The sequence below is a fragment of the Orbicella franksi genome, chromosome 9 (genome assembly GCF_964199315.1).
Source record: "Orbicella franksi chromosome 9, jaOrbFran1.1, whole genome shotgun sequence".
NCBI classification, from domain to species: domain Eukaryota; kingdom Metazoa; phylum Cnidaria; class Anthozoa; order Scleractinia; family Merulinidae; genus Orbicella; species Orbicella franksi.
This window is the reverse complement of record NC_138153.1, coordinates 30,055,420-30,072,175: the sequence shown is the minus strand read 5'-3', so window position 1 is coordinate 30,072,175 and position 16,756 is coordinate 30,055,420. Positions and strand designations below refer to the sequence as shown.

Here is a 16,756-nt window from a genome sequence, read left to right as displayed (position 1 = left end):
TACAATTGATTGTGAGTGGGCGAATATTTTCGACGAGCGAGAGGAACACAGTAGTGAACTAGATTTTCACACTTTTCAGACATTTTCACACGAATGTGTATAACCCTTATCCTAGGTTTCAGTGAAGCTTTATTTATATCAAATTGTTACAAAACTCTATCTAGGAATTCTGTTTTCATTTGAAAACCGAAAATGCTATACTCTTCGTGTTGTGCATTATAGCGAATTTGTGTTTGTTAGATGCTCGTCATAGGCGGACAATAAAAAAGGAGTTTAAGTTCAGTCGGTTTGTTACGTTTTAATCATTTGCCAATATGTGTCACCTGCTATACCTGCAGTTTTGTTTTCTAACATTAACATCATATACGCGAGGCAAATTTGAAAAAGAAAAACAAAACTTGCATGGTCCGGTTTTTTCTAAGAATTTTTATTCAGGACCCGTATTGCGAATGAAAACCAAGAGGTAAACCATAATTAACACTAACGTGTAAAAGTCATTTTTTTGGTAAACAAAAAAATATCTTAAAATGCAACACAAGATTACCACATAACACTAAATTGGGTTTACAAAGGAAGAACAGTGGAGAATTTGAGCAAATTATTTTAAAGGAGCTCAGTCACGGTTTGCACGTATTGAAAAGTTTAGCCTCAATTTTTCAAATTCGTCGTTTGTAATCCGTGTTAATCTTCTCCATCCTTAGCCATCCTTGTTCCTTTATGGTTTATCATTATGTCTTTAGTGTTATTTTATCTTATCAAACCGTTATTTTCAGGTTTCCTACCATTTAAAGGTAATTTTGTTTGCGGCCAAAATAACTCAAAATACCGTGGCTGAGCCCCTTTAAAAGACTCAGTTCTTGGCGTTCTCCACTGAAGTTAAAACTAAATCAGTTAGCTATATTACAGGCGAAAAAATATAATTGTTTCACAAATTGACCAAAATTATATATCTTTCTGCCCGATCGAAGGAGAAATAATGGTTGCAATTTTGACACCCAGTCTTCCCTGAGGCTTCCCCTTTGTGAAGATCTTTTCCCATTCCTTACATCGTCATCTGTGATTCATTAATTTCTTTTTACTATCTTATATCTTGACCTTGGAAAGTCAGCTATGTATAAAGAAAACTTGATAAAATTGCTTTCAAGCCTAAAATTATTAACAAAGACTATCGATCGGGCAAAATGATTGAATGAAGGGTTGCAATGCATTAAGTCAAATTGGTGGATTGAAAAAGATTCAGGGTAATTATAACAAGCTTTCTGATAAACGTGTCCTCTACATTTAAGCCTCGCTGTATATCAAGTCGAACCTGGAGTATTTGGGGGCATCAACTGTTTGAAATAGCCGCCCCCATATGAGCGTCATGAAATTGCATACACAACAAACACCCACTCCTCGGACTGGACGTCAGTCGGAAACATGATGCATTAAGGAAGTGAAAGAGGAATTTTAACACTAGAAAAAACACTGTCAAACCTAATTCAGTAGTTTATTAAGTTTGGAAAGGAACAAAGAGGAGGAAATTAAAAAAAAAAAAAAAAAGAGGCATTTTTTCAGGAAATTCGGTATGCGTTTTGGAATATCATTTCCATGTGACCTTTGCCTGTCTTCAGATATCGCTTTTCAGCATATCAGATGTTTAACTATTTTTAAAGTATAGTTTATGCTAAGTATGTGACTGGTTACCATCATTCATCATTGCAACGTTAAAAATGATTCATATAATTAAACCCATTCACTGTAGAAATAACGTGGTGACGAAAACCAGAGTGTATTCGAAGGGCAGTAGCTACCATCTCTACACAAGATACTTTGGATCATCTGCAGTCAAATTGTTTGGCTACCGAATACTGCGCAGATGTTTATCAAAATATATATAAAAAATTATACATGGGACATACACAAAATGAATAAAATTCAAGTAACAAGTACCAAGCAGATAGTGCAAGCTCTTCATTGAATGAATTGTTATCATTGTACTATGAATTGCTATTATTGTACCCTGTTATCTCTGTCATTACATACTGATGTGCACTATTTGAAAGCAGAAGATTAGTGAAAACTGTTCAATATAACTGCTTGCTTTTAAGCTACTGAAAATAATTTTCACCTACACAACTATTAATGTATTCTTTTTAAATATTAATATTTGTTATTGGATTTTACTAAACACTCGCATTTCCTTGTTATGTTCATTCACTGAGAACTGCAATTACAAATACATAACACGCCATGAAAACTCAACTCACAGTCACTCATCGAGAAAAGTATAAGTTGCTGTTGCTTAATCCTTTAAAAGGGATTAAAATTCCCAAGATTAAAACGTAGCAAATATCCCCTTACATTTTGGAGTTGTGAGGCGAGAAACCATCGACCTTCCAATAGACCATGTTATCTATAGGCCAGCAGAGACACAGCTTGTATAGCAAATAACCGTATGTCAATCAGTTCATATGAAGAAATTGAGACATTTTGTCTTTGACGTAAGGATTTAAAAGGTTACTCTAAGCGGATTAACAATATTTTACGTGTTTATAACTTCATTACCAATTGAACTCTTTCAATTCAAGGGCTTGGTGACTGATTAAAGCAGATCAGTTCGTGTGGGAATTTTGTTGATACTTACAGTGGAAAAAGGAACGCTTTATTAAAAGTTAAGTTATTTTTTAACAAGTTCCATTGGAGAACTTTGGCTATTTCCAAAGCGTTTTGTCCGTATGATCATGCCTCTTATTCCCAGCCATAAAGCTGTTTTTCCTATACTTGTAACTAAAGAAAAATTACATTGCCAGTACATATTTCTTTCCCAAGCTCCTTCTCCTGATACACCTAGTCGAGATTTTGGAAAATCCCGTTAGTTACAGAGTCGGTTGTTTTTTGCCAAATCGGGTGAAAGGTTGATCAACAAGGAAATTTTCATGTTTTTTCATCGTGTTCGAGGCTATCTACTTACAGTTTCACTGCAATCTGGATTACAGTTAAATCTTCTGTAAAGTTGGAAGTACGTTTAGATCCGTAAAAGGGAGGGTTGAATAAGGCTCTTTTGATCACTTAGTTACCGAAAAATAAACATTTAAAGTGATATGGGAGATTTCAAGGGGCGTGGGGAATGTTCGGAAATGCCAGACGAGGTGTGTCCAACCCAAGGGAAGATGACACGTTAATAAAAATACGCTGTGAAGCACACGTTCATCGGTATTTTATTAGGCAATAAAACACGTCTTCTCTCTCGCCTTGGCATGAAGATTGCGACGTTAATGCCAGCTGTAATCTCGCAGTCATCCAAATCGTTTGCTTTACGCACAGTACATTGTGAATGATTGGCTGCAATCGACGAAATCTTCTGTGAGAGCCTTGCGTTTGGAAGGGTAAGTTTGCCAAGTAAATGAGTTACTTTCATCGTATACCGCTGGTTTGGCGATAAGCAACTTAACTGCATGTAACACTCAGTGAAATATATTCACGGCTCAATATGGCCGATAACTCTGATTATACCATAATGGTTTTGCTTAACAAATATATTTTGGTATAGACTGAAGATGATACATTGCGAAAACTGATATTAAATAAGCGATTGAAGGTTGTCAATACAATAGTATTAGAAACGTTCAGTTGACACCAGCTTCATTTTTTCTTATTCTCGGAAGAACTAGTTAACTATTTTTTATGTCTTAAGCATTTGAACTTATTTCATTCTATGTTAAAGAATTTCGCTAAACGACATCATACAGGAAGGTAATACTTTGCGTCGTTAACTCATTAAAGTCAAGTAAGTCTCGTGCCAATAGAAAGAAAATACTTCTATATATTGACTTGCAGACGTTATGTAATTGTGAGTTCAGTCTAAGAATTAAGCTTCGCATATTTGCGATCACGGCATCTCTTTCTCAAACTGTGTGATTCCCATCATTGGCATCACTTTGTTGCTTGTTGATACCGTGGCATTGTTTGGAGAGATAAGAAGTTGATCCTTCGCAGAAACCAAAGAATCTATCAGAAGGCTGTTTTGATTTACTATGAAAACTGAAACAAATGCATCAAACAGAGAGACCATGACCCGCCGATCTTCGTCTCTCATGTGTGGATTCATTTAAACATGTGGATTCATTTAAACATGTGCTGGCCAAATTTATCTAACCATCTGTGCTGCATGTATATGAGAGAGTGAGTCACAACGCAGTCGATTTCATCTGTGGAAAATCTCGAACTTATTTATACTGGTTTATAAGCAGCACTGAAGTTTGTAATAATAGAAGTTATAAATAGGTAAAATGAAGTGTTATTAAATAAATGTACGTAGCCAGGAATTTCCTCTATAGGGATGTTGTTAGTGAACTAGGATATGCAGCCATGCGATCTCGAGGTCAGCTTTTCTTTGGATAACGTCAATATGAAGCGCTAACCAAGGCCTAACGTCAACACGTCAGCACTTTTAGTTTACGCCAAAAAAAAGAAAAAAAGACTGTTAAGAGGACTGTCATCAATGCTAAGCGTTTTGTTGAAAAGCGCAATCACACACAGGAATCCAAATAACAAACAGAATAATATTGATGACCATAATACAGTGAGAACTAAGTGAGCATGGATGGTGTTTGCAGTATAACAAGTATTGGATAACACGATATTTTGACGAAAATTACTTTCCTTGCTACCGAGATTTATTTCGAACTGCTTGTCCAGATAAAACGGTCGACTGAAAGTGCTGTTCCTTGAAAAAAAAAAAAAGAAAATCATCCTTTTTCTGTTTCATCACACGAGGAAACTTTTATTATTAATCATGTTAATCGTTTGCCTTCCCTTGGATTTTAACAATAAATGTGCATTTATCTTTGTGCAAAGGACACCGGTTCGCTTGTTTACCTTGTCTTCCTGAGGGCATTCATGACAAATATTTTCCCTTCTTTTAAGCTTGAAGAAGACCACTTGTAGATTAGTCGACAGATTGTGCTGCAGTCACCACTTTAATTTGTTGCGTTTCTTTTTAAGTTAATTAAGGGAAACTGTTTCTTAACCCGTATGAGTTGCTCAGGGCATCAGACTACTAGGAAAGAGAGCCAAAAAGCTAGCACAATACATGATCTATTATTTGTAAGCTGTTCAAGGCGGAGTTTTTATTATTATTTTTTTTTTGCTTTTCTGACATGAGTACGGTTCGCTTCACACTGGAAATTATGTTAAAACTTTCATCCGGTTTGCAACCCTTTTTGCAGTTCTTTCACAGAATTGTAGCTTGGACTGCTAGTGAGTTAACACCCGAAAATGGGCATGCATAAAAGTGATCAGTACAATTAACAATTATTTGATCTTTGAAATCGAAGTGAACAGTGCCGCTATTCACCGAGATTGAAAAGAATATTTGTTTTAGTGTATACTTACCAAGTGATCTCAACAACAGACGAAAAGGAAACTATTAAAAGTCGATTTAATTGACCTCTCAATTCATGCGTGGAAAACGCGCAAACGGCACGAAGCAAGCGCGAAACTATTGACGTAATATATCAAACACGAGAGACAGAATTTCATCGGGATATCCAAACACCGAGAAGGGAGTTGAAAACACGACACGCAGCGGAGTATTTTTGACGAAATTCGAGGTGTTTGGATAGTCGATGAAACACTGTCTCGGGCGTTTGATATGTCTTCTCAAATCGAAACAAAACCTAAGGAGTAAACGGAGAAGTAAAGTCGTCGAAATTTATGCTAATTAAGATCGGGTATCCAAACCTTCTTCACGGTTGTAATTTTCTTTGTTCTAACTTGATGAATTATTAATGAGTTGGAGAAAGAATCTTCGAACATGGCAAATCTAGGTAACCTTTCGAGGAAATCTTCCTCACAATCTATCAAAATGATTTTTTAACAGCGTTGAAATCACCAGTCTTGATCTAAAGTCTAAGTTTTCTTTTTCACTTGAAATGAAAATTGAAAGAGCCGTTAGCGAAGGATCAACCTGAAATTATACTGTGTGCGCAGGACTTTGGGGAAACCTTAATGTTTTCTTGGAAAACGAAAAGGAGATGTTTCGTTGAATAGCACTTGATGCTTCTGCCAATGAATCATGCGGCATTCATTTCTGCCAATACCGGGTCTGCTTAGATTGATGAAATCTGTGATTACCAATGACATGTCCTGAAACTGCTCGAAAGTCGAACGTCAGTAAGTGTTTTCAAATTTCATAGCCTTAATTCGTTGTATTTTCTGGTAAAGCATTTTCTTGTAAATTGTGTATTCTCAGGATTTCCTATTTAGAAACACTGACGAAACGCGAGTTTACGTCGGCCATTTTGTTTTTGCTTGGATCATGCATTATTCAATCGGTAGGAGATGAATAATGTTCATTCAGGCCAGAGATAGCGAACCAATCAGATTGCTTAAAACACCATGATCACTTAGTATGTATATACTAAAATTAAATATACGCAAAAATGATTTTTAACCACTTCTTCGCTAATCTGTAACGTATCAGATCTTTGGAATCAGGCTCTTTTTCTGTAATGGACGCGATAAGATTACAAGTTTGTGAAGTAAAGTTTCGAAAATCAAACGCGGCGAAATTGTCGGTAAATCGATGAACTAGCTTCAACGTATCCTGTCGGATCTGTATGACTAGGAGCAGGTAACTTTTGTAATGGATGCCTTAAGGTCAAATTTATAAATCATGTTGAGAGATGAAGATCCTCAATCACCTCTTGTGGTCATACGGACGTATTCTCGATAACAGACGTGAATGTAATGGGGTTTATAAGAGACATGGCGATTTCCAACAACATGGATTGTGCCATGGCACTTTCTTCTCGAGGGGACAACTGTGTCTCCTAACTTTGCTTCGTGACAAGTTTAACCAAAAAGCCCACTTTTTTATTCGTTTGTTCGCATGCTCAAGGGTGTCAAATATGCGGCAATTATACGCCAGTTAATTCAATTGGGACGCTACCTACATGACCGGCAGGCGTTGAAACAGTCTCAGCGAAGCTGAACGACCCGCATTATATATTTGTACTCTTCGTTTTCAAAACATTAGTTTTGGAAAAAATAAAAGGATTTACATGCTGTCTTATGTAGTAGAATATTACTTGCACACAAATAGCACATAAAGTAGGTTTCACTGTGCTAAATTATTTACTTTGTTATTTCTCGCAATCATGGAAAATGTGCAAGTTGAATGGTTAATGAAATTATTATAATATTTTCCAAATGAACTACTCCAATGGCTTTGTTTTTTCAAGAACCTTTCAAAGAAAATATTTAATACGCAGATAAAACGTCTGGATAAGGCCTGGACGTCTTTCTTATCGTGTTTAAGCAAAGATGTACAGTAGATGATGTTGAAATTAAAGTGCCATATATCTTGACTCCAGGAGATTTCGTTTCCAAATACTATGTTGTATCCATGGTGATAACAGACTTCACGTGTGTAATGTCAATTTCCATAATATTAACAGATAGTGGCGATAAGATTGGCTTCTGAGGGAATAAATCAACTGCCCAACCACGATAATGTTTACATTTTGAAGAGTTTAGAGCGCTTCTGTCGGTTTGAAAGCTTTTTAGCTAAAACTCTGATACCGTCCACTCGACTCCATAACTCCTTGCTTCCTAACAATAACATTTATTATATATCGAGAGACATTTAACGGTAACTTTAACAGTTCAAGATTGCCGGTAAGTATTTTGCTTGTCTTTAAGCTTGGGGGCTTTTGTGTTTCTTTGTTAGTTATTGTTTTGTTAAGTGAAAAACACATAAGAGCAACTTACTGAATGAAGTGCAGGCTTCAATAATCAGTAAACTCCATGAAACTACCGTTAAGGGCATTTCCAAGTCAGCCAAGATGTTACTCTTAACGTTTTGTTAATATTAGGACGTTTTAAGTAAGGAGCGTTGTTAAAAAGCTTCGTCTTTGGGGAAAGTTGAAGGAGAGGTGACTGTTAGCTGTTTTACGAGGCGTCTATCTTGGAGAGATAAACCTGGACCTAAATGTGACTTGAAACATCAGTTTTAACTCGTTAACCGAGCACAGTCTATGGCACGACAAAATATAAGGCTTTTAACAAGCAGAGGCAAAATCGCTCTCAGTTTCAAATTATATTACAAATCATCAGACATAGCGATTAATTCGAATATTTTCAAAATACGTAAAACAAAAACAATATCGAGTAACACAGAAAGCGGCATCAGTTTCATCGAAAATAAATGTGTCTGTAAATGCTTCATAATTCTTAGCCGAAATTTGAATACTGACAATAAAGCTAGGGACAAAAATTCATGCATGGGAGAAAATATTTAATTTTGTGGTGTAATATATCATGAGTTCGACAGGTGTTTTTGTCACTTTAATTTCGCAGGAAAAAATTATAGGGGATACTTGGTTGACAATAATAGCAACTCTCTCTACTGGTTCATAGAGGCCGAGAACGACTAATCATGTTGCATATTGCTGAACTGAGTTCGGTTTTTTCCTTTTTGGCTATGCTTTTTGTTTTCTTCAGCATCAACCTTCTGTAAACCTGCTGACAATATCGAGACAATAGGAGTAAAAAGACATCACAGCATTATTCTATGAATTTGGCTCCGCTCAGACTTGCGAAAATCGTTTTATATTCAAGTTTTAGTTTGGATTTAAGTTTTTCTATTATTGGAATAGTGGCTTTGACCGCGGACAGGATTAAAGTGATTGGGCTCGGCGGTTTAACATCCGCCTAAGTTCGATGGAAAAGAGAGTTTCTGTGAAATAAGGTTGTGATAGGTGATTTACATTTATAAGCCGCTTAAAGTAAGTGCTGGAGTGGGCGTCCTAGTCTGATAACTATCAAATGACTCAATTTATATTATCTATCCACGGCATGACTCGCCAGGAAATGCTGAAAGCTGTATCAAAAACATCGTATGGCTCGGCAAAATACAGCCAGTTTCATTTTAGTGGTATTTCATGGTGAGAGAAAGCAGCAAAACCAACTGAAAAACAGTTTCAGGGAATTTTTAATTCGCGATTATAACCGCAGAATCAGATTGTTTGTTAACAGAGAGATTTAAATTTTGTCAGCTTAAACAAATTCCACTCGGCACTTCACGTCGTAAACCGATCAGATGATATGAGTTGTATTTGTTCTGGATTTGACTGGGTTCCATTTTCCACTTTGTTGTTTAATTATGTCACGTATCTATGTTTTCAACAGCGCTCGGAATCTGATAAAGTAAACTAAGATGCTATCGATGAGGTTGCGAGCCTTGAAGAGTCAAAAGCCCTTGTTTTTTTGAAATCAGAACGAGGTGATTTTGTTTCTACCTCCATTAACCACCAAGAGAAGACCGACCTTGATGAACTTATGCATCAAGTGTCCTATAGATGAAAATTATATTACCACCTGACACAATGATTGTTTTCCTCCCTGCCTTGTATTATAGGCTGAAGTAGACTTAAAAAAAAGGTAAAAAAAAGTAAGTCTAATAAATCCATGCTCATTTTATGGACTCCAAAATTATAATGCGACGGCAAGAATATTATTGGGCGAAGTAAACCATTTTTCCGGCCATGACCGGCAAATCTCTTTTAATCCTTTATCTACTAACTTCCCTTGCCGCTACTGTGCCAAAATTGAAGCAAATGTTTCACGTAGGCATTTTTGATAACTGATAGTTTTCATTGCAATTGGCAGTTTTAGAACGTGATCGATCTGAGATCAATGACCTTTGGACGAAATGGACATGTCCTCACAATGTTTCGTTGATGTAAAACTGATCGAGGTGCCCAATATGAGGAAACTCCGAAAGTTTGAAATTATCTAGCTCGAATTGTGATAAAACCCATCGCAAGGCTCTGTACAACTTTATCTCTCGTTTGAAGAAATTACTCTTTAACATGGATAAATGGTTGTATTTTCCTGTGGCTCAAACATCAAAGGACTTGCTGTAGTTAGCCGGTCTCCTTGCACCCCACGGCCTATTTTTCTCTGCGCACCTGGACGAGAAGGGTCATTGGAACAAGATTGGAGAGAGTTTTACCCTTGCAACTGCGCTTGAAACTACCGGCGCATCTTTTGTGTTCGATTATTCATTTCCGCTGAGTCAAACGCCATTTTTTTTTTATCTTAAAAATGTAAATTATTTACTGTAATGCTTAAAAAAAATTGAATTGGGGCTATTGACCTCGTTATCTTTGCAATTATAGAATTTCATTTTTACCTGAAGAAAACGAAAACAAAAATACTATTTTCTCTTTAGTTTTACAGCGAGTGCGATCTTCAGTCTTGGACTCACATAGTCAAATATATATATATATTAAGTATATTCTCAGCTCCGACTATTGCATTTCTAGCTCTCTGATTGGCTCAAAAACTCCGACTATGAGCCATTAGTCGGAGTTTTACCTTATATGGAAAACAGTGCGCCAAGTTTAAAAATTTTCCGCTCTGTAAAATTGTTGAAATAAAAATCGGCGGCAAAAACCCGATTAAGAATATACTAAAACAATTATTCCATTCGACCTTGTTGGATATGAAGTGATCATAACCAACTCGCGCTACGCGCTCGTTGGTTATTTATCACTTCATATCCAACGCGGTTTCATGGAATAATTGTTAAATAATTTTTTTTTCGGAGGGGGGGTGGGGATAGGGGAGATTATCAACCTTGCGTGAAATACGTTTGAGTACTATTTTGCGAATGATGTAATTATTAAAGCGTAATATTCTATAAAAGAGCAAATTGTCATTGAAAAATAATGTGAAAAATGACAAAAAGTATCCCTGTCTGACCTGTCTGATTATCTGCTCATTAGAATTATTTATATTAATGTTTTTACCCCAACTTTTATCATAAAATCTTTCAGCAGTAAAACATTACTCACTCATAACCCTATTCACAACATTCTCGAACGTTCCTCGCGAGTGCTAACTTACTACGATAACTTATTTGTCATTACGTTGAAATATAAACCAGAAATGCCTTCGAAATTTATGTTGTTCATTTTTCCGGTTACCTTGTTTGTGATAAATTCGACCGCTTTGTCTCTTTTACTAATGTTAATTTATTATGTAAGAGGAGTCTTGAAGTGTTTCTCACAATGGAGGAAGTTTTAATCTTACAAAAACAATTAAGAAACCCGGAAAAAACATTGAAAATGAAAGAAGCACAGCTTTATCTGTGCACTACTCGCTTTTAATATTACTTCAGAAAACAATAATGGCAAAGTTTGATAGAAATCTGAATGAATTCGATTTTGACACATCTGATTGACATAACGTATATATCATATAAGGATGAAACTGGCTTTTTAATTTACAACATGATCGAGGCTCTAAGAGATACATACATCTTGAGAGGGTTTAGCGACTTTAAGTCTTTAAAAATACCACAACGTTTTCAAAGATATGACCAGTGTTTTGAAGATATGCACAGCGAAATGTCGCTTTAGCGAAGACAACTGTTGAGGTACCAAATCAACACAAAATGGAATTTTGAATGCTAATCACTATGTACGTGTGAAAAGCTCAGAAAAGGGTAAATAGGAAGATTCACGATACGGTGTGTTTTGTTAGTGAAATTTCATACATGGTTAGTTTTTAGATAGTTAGTGTATTTACTATTAGTTTCAAAAACAGGTGCATCGTTTGAAATTACACCAAGTTTAGACGCACAGGTAACTGTGGAGAATCCAATACTGTTGTTCTGTTTGGTTCAAAATTAGTTCCTGAATATGACAGCTTTGTCATGTATGCTGTCTGTGGATGGATTGCACAAGTCCACGTTTATTATATTGCATTTCTGTCACACTGAACGTGGAAAAGAGCGATGATTCTCCTTAGCCTTTACACGCCAAATAATGTTCAACAAACGAATTTCGTATTACAGCACATCAATGCTCAGTATAAAGTCAATACAAGGACATATGAAGAGGATAAGGCCAACCTGAGAACGCTAACTAGATGGAATGTAGTCTCGATGTTTCTCAGAACTAATTTTAAGTGGCAGCATGGAAAATATTGAACTGACATTTTGAAACCGTGGAAAGCCAGGATTGCAAAGCAGGGTATTACTAAATGCGATGACTAACGACTACTTGGGGGGTGTTTTAGTTGGAAAATGTTTTTAAGTTGTTTAGGATATAAATACTGCTTCCAGTGTTGCGATCGCTGATAGACATTCTCTAATTAAGGTTTTTACTATCCGATCTGTTTCTTTTCTGAATTTTCTGACGAGGGTGGACAGAAGCCACCGAAAATTCAGAAAGAAAAAAAATAAAGATCAGATTGCAAAAACCTTAGAGAATACTAATATAACTTCCAGATTAATAACGGTTGATCACAAAATTGAAGCCCCAAGCCTTTTGCTGTCTCGAGTGACGGAATAGAAGAAAATAAATTAGTTTTAGGAGCTAAAACAGTTTAACTTTTTACACTTTTAGTATTACTTAGATACAATATGTACTTCTAATCCATTCGGTGATCCGTTTTTACATGGGGTCCTGGACTCTTTTACAGATCATTACTTGGCCTGTTTTTCATTATTTTTGATTTAAGAATTTATCATTTTGTGTTCGCATATGATTATTTTAGCACCATGAATTGCAATAAACATAAATAACACAAAAATACTCAAAGAAGTAGACAATAGCATCGCCAGTGAAGTATGAGTTGTTGCTCGTTCATTTAAAACACACTCTCGCATGAATTTTAGCACGTTTAATTTCCTAGAGTGGGAATGTGGTGGGTGTGTTGTAGTGAAGTGTAAGTGCATTTAAAGTTAATCATAATCAGGTTATGAGGGGAAGTAGTTGATATTGTGCAGTTACAAAAAGTTTTATTCATTTTTCATTGCTAAATAATCGATCAGCTCTTGGTCGACGTTGCAACGTCTAAAATCTATTCATTGGCTTGGAAATGAAGAACGGTTCATAGGTGTAGTTATAATACAGTAAAAAAAATGTATCGTAATAAAATATAGATGGAAAATATGGATACTACATTTAAACGTGACAGCTATTTTTTTCAAATTTGGATAAACTTAAAAAGCGAAAAGGTTTTCTTATAATTCTTAGTAGGATGTGTTTGTTTTTCCTGATTTAAGACTGGATAATTTTTTTGCAAGGCAAATCGATATCGGATAGGTCACAGGTTCGACTCCCGTGAAAGACTGAATTGAATTATTTTCATGTGCTTTATTATTTTTTGGAACTGCCTGAAATGCTTACGTAACTAGAGATGATTTCCCATATCTCTAAACTTCCTGTAACCTCTGAAAGAAGTAATTTGTATTAATCTGTAATTGCTCCATTTAATCCAGTTTCTCTTTATCAGAATTGTTAGAGAAAACTAATTCCTACGTCTCTTGTTTTTACAGATACCTTCGAGTGATTTGTAAGGCTTGAGTGATTTGATTCGAGTGATTTGTAAGCATCATTGGACATCGAAAGGAACTACTATTCTCTTTAATTCCTGAAATAGTCTCCTCAGAAAACACATCATATTTTTATCTGTAAATATAAAGTTTCGTATTCCTTAGCAATCACACTTCTGTAAACACCTTGATGACAAATTTAACCGACACTGCGATGACTGGTATCCAAGCAACAGAATACACTTTCTTTGCCATCATCTTCCTTTGTGGTGTGATCGGAAACACTCTCGTCTGCCTGGTAATTTCACAGACACCACGCATGCGCACAACACGTAACTTTCTCCTTGTGAACCTGGCGGTGTCTGATCTGATGGTGGCGTTGCTGTGCATTCCGTTTGATATCGCCTTGAAAGTGACCCACCCTGTGTGGCCTCTTGGTGCTGCTATGTGTAAACTGTTGTGGCCCGCTATGACGCTCTTCACAAACTGCTCCGCTGCCACTCTTGCAGCAATCAGTTACGATCGGTAGGTTTTGAAATTTTATGACCAACACGATTTTGCAACGACCTCCAAAGGAATTTTGTGCTCATTTTTAAGAGCTTAAAATATAAGCTTTTTACTAATCATAGGAAAAATGTCCTTTCGATATATCATTGCCGAAAAAATAATAGTATTTTTGTACTTTTTAGAGGGCCACAAGTTGATCAGTAATGTTAGTTACTGTTACGTGTCAGCCTCATAAAATAAAGTCTCTTACTCTTACTTAGCTATTTAACTGAACTCCATTTTTCTGAATGACTGAGGGATTTCTGCCATTTACTTTTTATTTGCTTCAAATTTCGATTGGTTAATCATCACCAACACTTCCTCAAAGTTAACCCTTCCTTCGCTTAGTGAGAAAGATAAATATCATTCTTATGTTTTATATCATCTTCTCTAGCAAAACAAGCTGTCATTTGTTTTGGACAAATTAGATTAAGACGTCGATATTACATATAAGTGCGGTATTAATAGCGAAGCCATGATTTCAGCCCTGATAATACGATAATTTGGTTTATTAGGTACCGGGCTGTGATATACCCATGGAAACCACGCTTCACTACGACCCAAACAACCATCATTATTGGCTCAACATGGCTCATGTCTCTGCTGTTAGTGCTGCCCTACATACTGGCGCTGAAGATGCAAGATGGTAACTGTGTAGAGGACTGGCCCGTAGCTCTTGCTGTGAAACTGTACACCATGGGCTTGTTTATCTTCCAGTATGCCCTTCCTCTCTTAATCATCGGCTTTGCGTATTCGATGGTCGCGTTAAGGCTGCGCGAGCAGGCGTCGCTCTTAGCGAGAAACCGACAAGCCAGTGGGATTTCCGAGAGCGCCTACAACAAAGCTAAGAATGCTTCTAACAAGTACATCGAGGAACCTGAAGAAAGCGAACTGCCCTCCAGCGATCAACCCTCTGCTGCTTACGCTCAAACATCGTTAAAGAAGTGCCCCAAAGATTCCTCGACTAACAAACCTTCCAACGCACGCCAAGAAGAAAAGCGCCTGAAGCGAACGACAAAGATTGTGAAGATGTTGGTTGCAGTTGTTCTTCTCTACGCCATTTGTCTTCTGCCCAATCAGGTGGTGTGGTTGTGGTATGAGTTTGGTTCAGGTGCCAGCTGGCCTCACCTGGACAAATTTCTTACGTTTGGAAGTATCATGGTTTATGTCAACAGCTGTGTCAACCCAATTCTTTACGCTGGCATGAACGACGAGTTCAGGAAAGGCTTTGTCAGGATTCTTAAGTGCCACTGCAAACACAGAGGCTCTTACTAAGTTTACTTCGAAAACATCATCTGATGAAGGCAACGTAAAACTACAGGTTAACAGTCTTTTTTCAAACAGAAGTCGCCTAATCTCCCGGGGGGAGGGTAGGGGGGGAAATCCCATACAAAAAGGACGGGGGGGTGCTCGTCGTACCTTTTAGGGGTTAAGAAAGTGGTTTTGGTACCTCTAAGGGTGTTCAGCCTCAAAAGGTCCACAACAAGAACTTTTGCGGTGCCTTTTATGGTATTCAGCCGAAAAAAATACTATGGCAAAAGATATTTGAAATTCAACTGATATATTTTTTGGTCTCAGAATTGGTGCCTATCTTACGGGTGAAAAAAATTTCAAGCGACGCCCACAAACCAGGATCTTGGTCCCCCTTGGTCGTCGGATATTTTGAAAAGAACTCCTACCCAGTCCTTTTTATGTGAGAGTGCCAAGCTCTGGGTATGTTGTATTTTAAAGAACGTCAGCCACGACGGCCAATGTTTCGTATTTTCTTCTGTAGAAGTTGATCGCAGGCGTTACATATTTAATTTGAGCAAGTTTTTAGACCGATCGGCGGGCTGAACAGGTCTAGATAATTGCAAAAATTCAAAGATATATTGTAAACTCCATTTTATAACTAGGCGTTGTCCTCGGCGTCGCCGTCGTACCGCCGCTCATCCGGATATAACTCATCTTATACACCGTTACAACTTGATGTTAAATCCATGAAGTACTCTTGTGGGTTAGTTAATTGTAAAGCAATCAGTTGTGCTTGTAAATGCATGTGAGAATTCAGTTAGGCAATCTCAGATGGAAAACGCATTCTTAAATAGACTGCTGCAGTGAATTAGTTTGCTGCTCTCTGAGCATTTCGAACTAGATTTGAGCATTAAGTAAGTATTTTGTAGAAACAGGGTCGCAATTACCACATGTATTGTTAGAATAAACCAATTCGTCATTTTTGTCCAGTCCAGGTGCATTAAGTGAAAATGGAATATACTAAATAAAACGCGGAAGAATGACAAGAGTGTATATAGATAAACTTACAATAACTAAGAGTTGTTAAAGTACCTTAAAGGCATTGCTTATTTTGTATTGAATTATTGTTAAGAGACGTTTTAGAGAGAGTAAACAAAGTAAAAAGGAGTAAATTATAGATATAAATAAAATAATAGCTAATAAAAATATAAAAAATGATAATAGCTAGATGGCTTCATGATAATGGGAATTTAAGAAAACCGCGACCGCAACGGGAACGGGAACGTCACTTAATAAATGATTTAATGACCGCGACAATGGTTGTGCATGTGCGTTATAATTAATATTCTTGCTACATTTCTTTGCCGTTCTCTGCAAAACGACAACGTGAAATGAACAAATTCCGCATTGTCTGGAGAACGTGAACCACGACAGCTAATTTTATTAATTTCTATTTCAAATTTACTACTGTGTTCCAGATCTAGTTTTGTGATATTTTTGACAGTGATAAACAAAGTAAATAACTATAGAGTATCGCCAGACTCGTAGGTAAAATATAAAATCATTTTTTAATCGACGCTTTCCTCACCTTCGCCGTCGTGGTTACTAGCGCGCTCGACTCCGGACTGAGAGGCTGTTTTCCAA

The 16,756-nt window shown here is 36.7% G+C and overlaps 1 protein-coding gene across 1 annotated transcript; it reads left to right on the top strand.

Moving 5' to 3' along the window:
- The first annotated feature begins 2,221 nt into the window (after positions 1–2,221).
- LOC145497172 (galanin receptor type 1-like) lies at positions 2,222–16,489 on the top strand. The gene is made up of 3 exons (XM_081476976.1): positions 2,222–3,368; positions 13,337–13,858; positions 14,395–16,489. The coding sequence occupies exons 2-3, from the start codon at positions 13,524–13,526 to the stop codon at positions 15,152–15,154; spliced, it is 1,095 nt and encodes a 364-aa protein (XP_081333102.1). The 5' UTR covers positions 2,222–3,368; positions 13,337–13,523; the 3' UTR covers positions 15,155–16,489.
- Positions 16,490–16,756: the final 267 nt, after the last annotated feature.

Bases quoted from the DNA above. Each gene is read 5' to 3' on its own strand.
- LOC145497172 (XM_081476976.1), top strand. From the start codon at position 13,524: ATGACAAATTTAACCGACACTGCGATGACTGGTATCCAAGCAACAGAA. The intron at 13,859-14,394 runs GTAGGTTTTGAA...TTGGTTTATTAG, and splicing joins GCAGCAATCAGTTACGATCG to GTACCGGGCTGTGATATACC.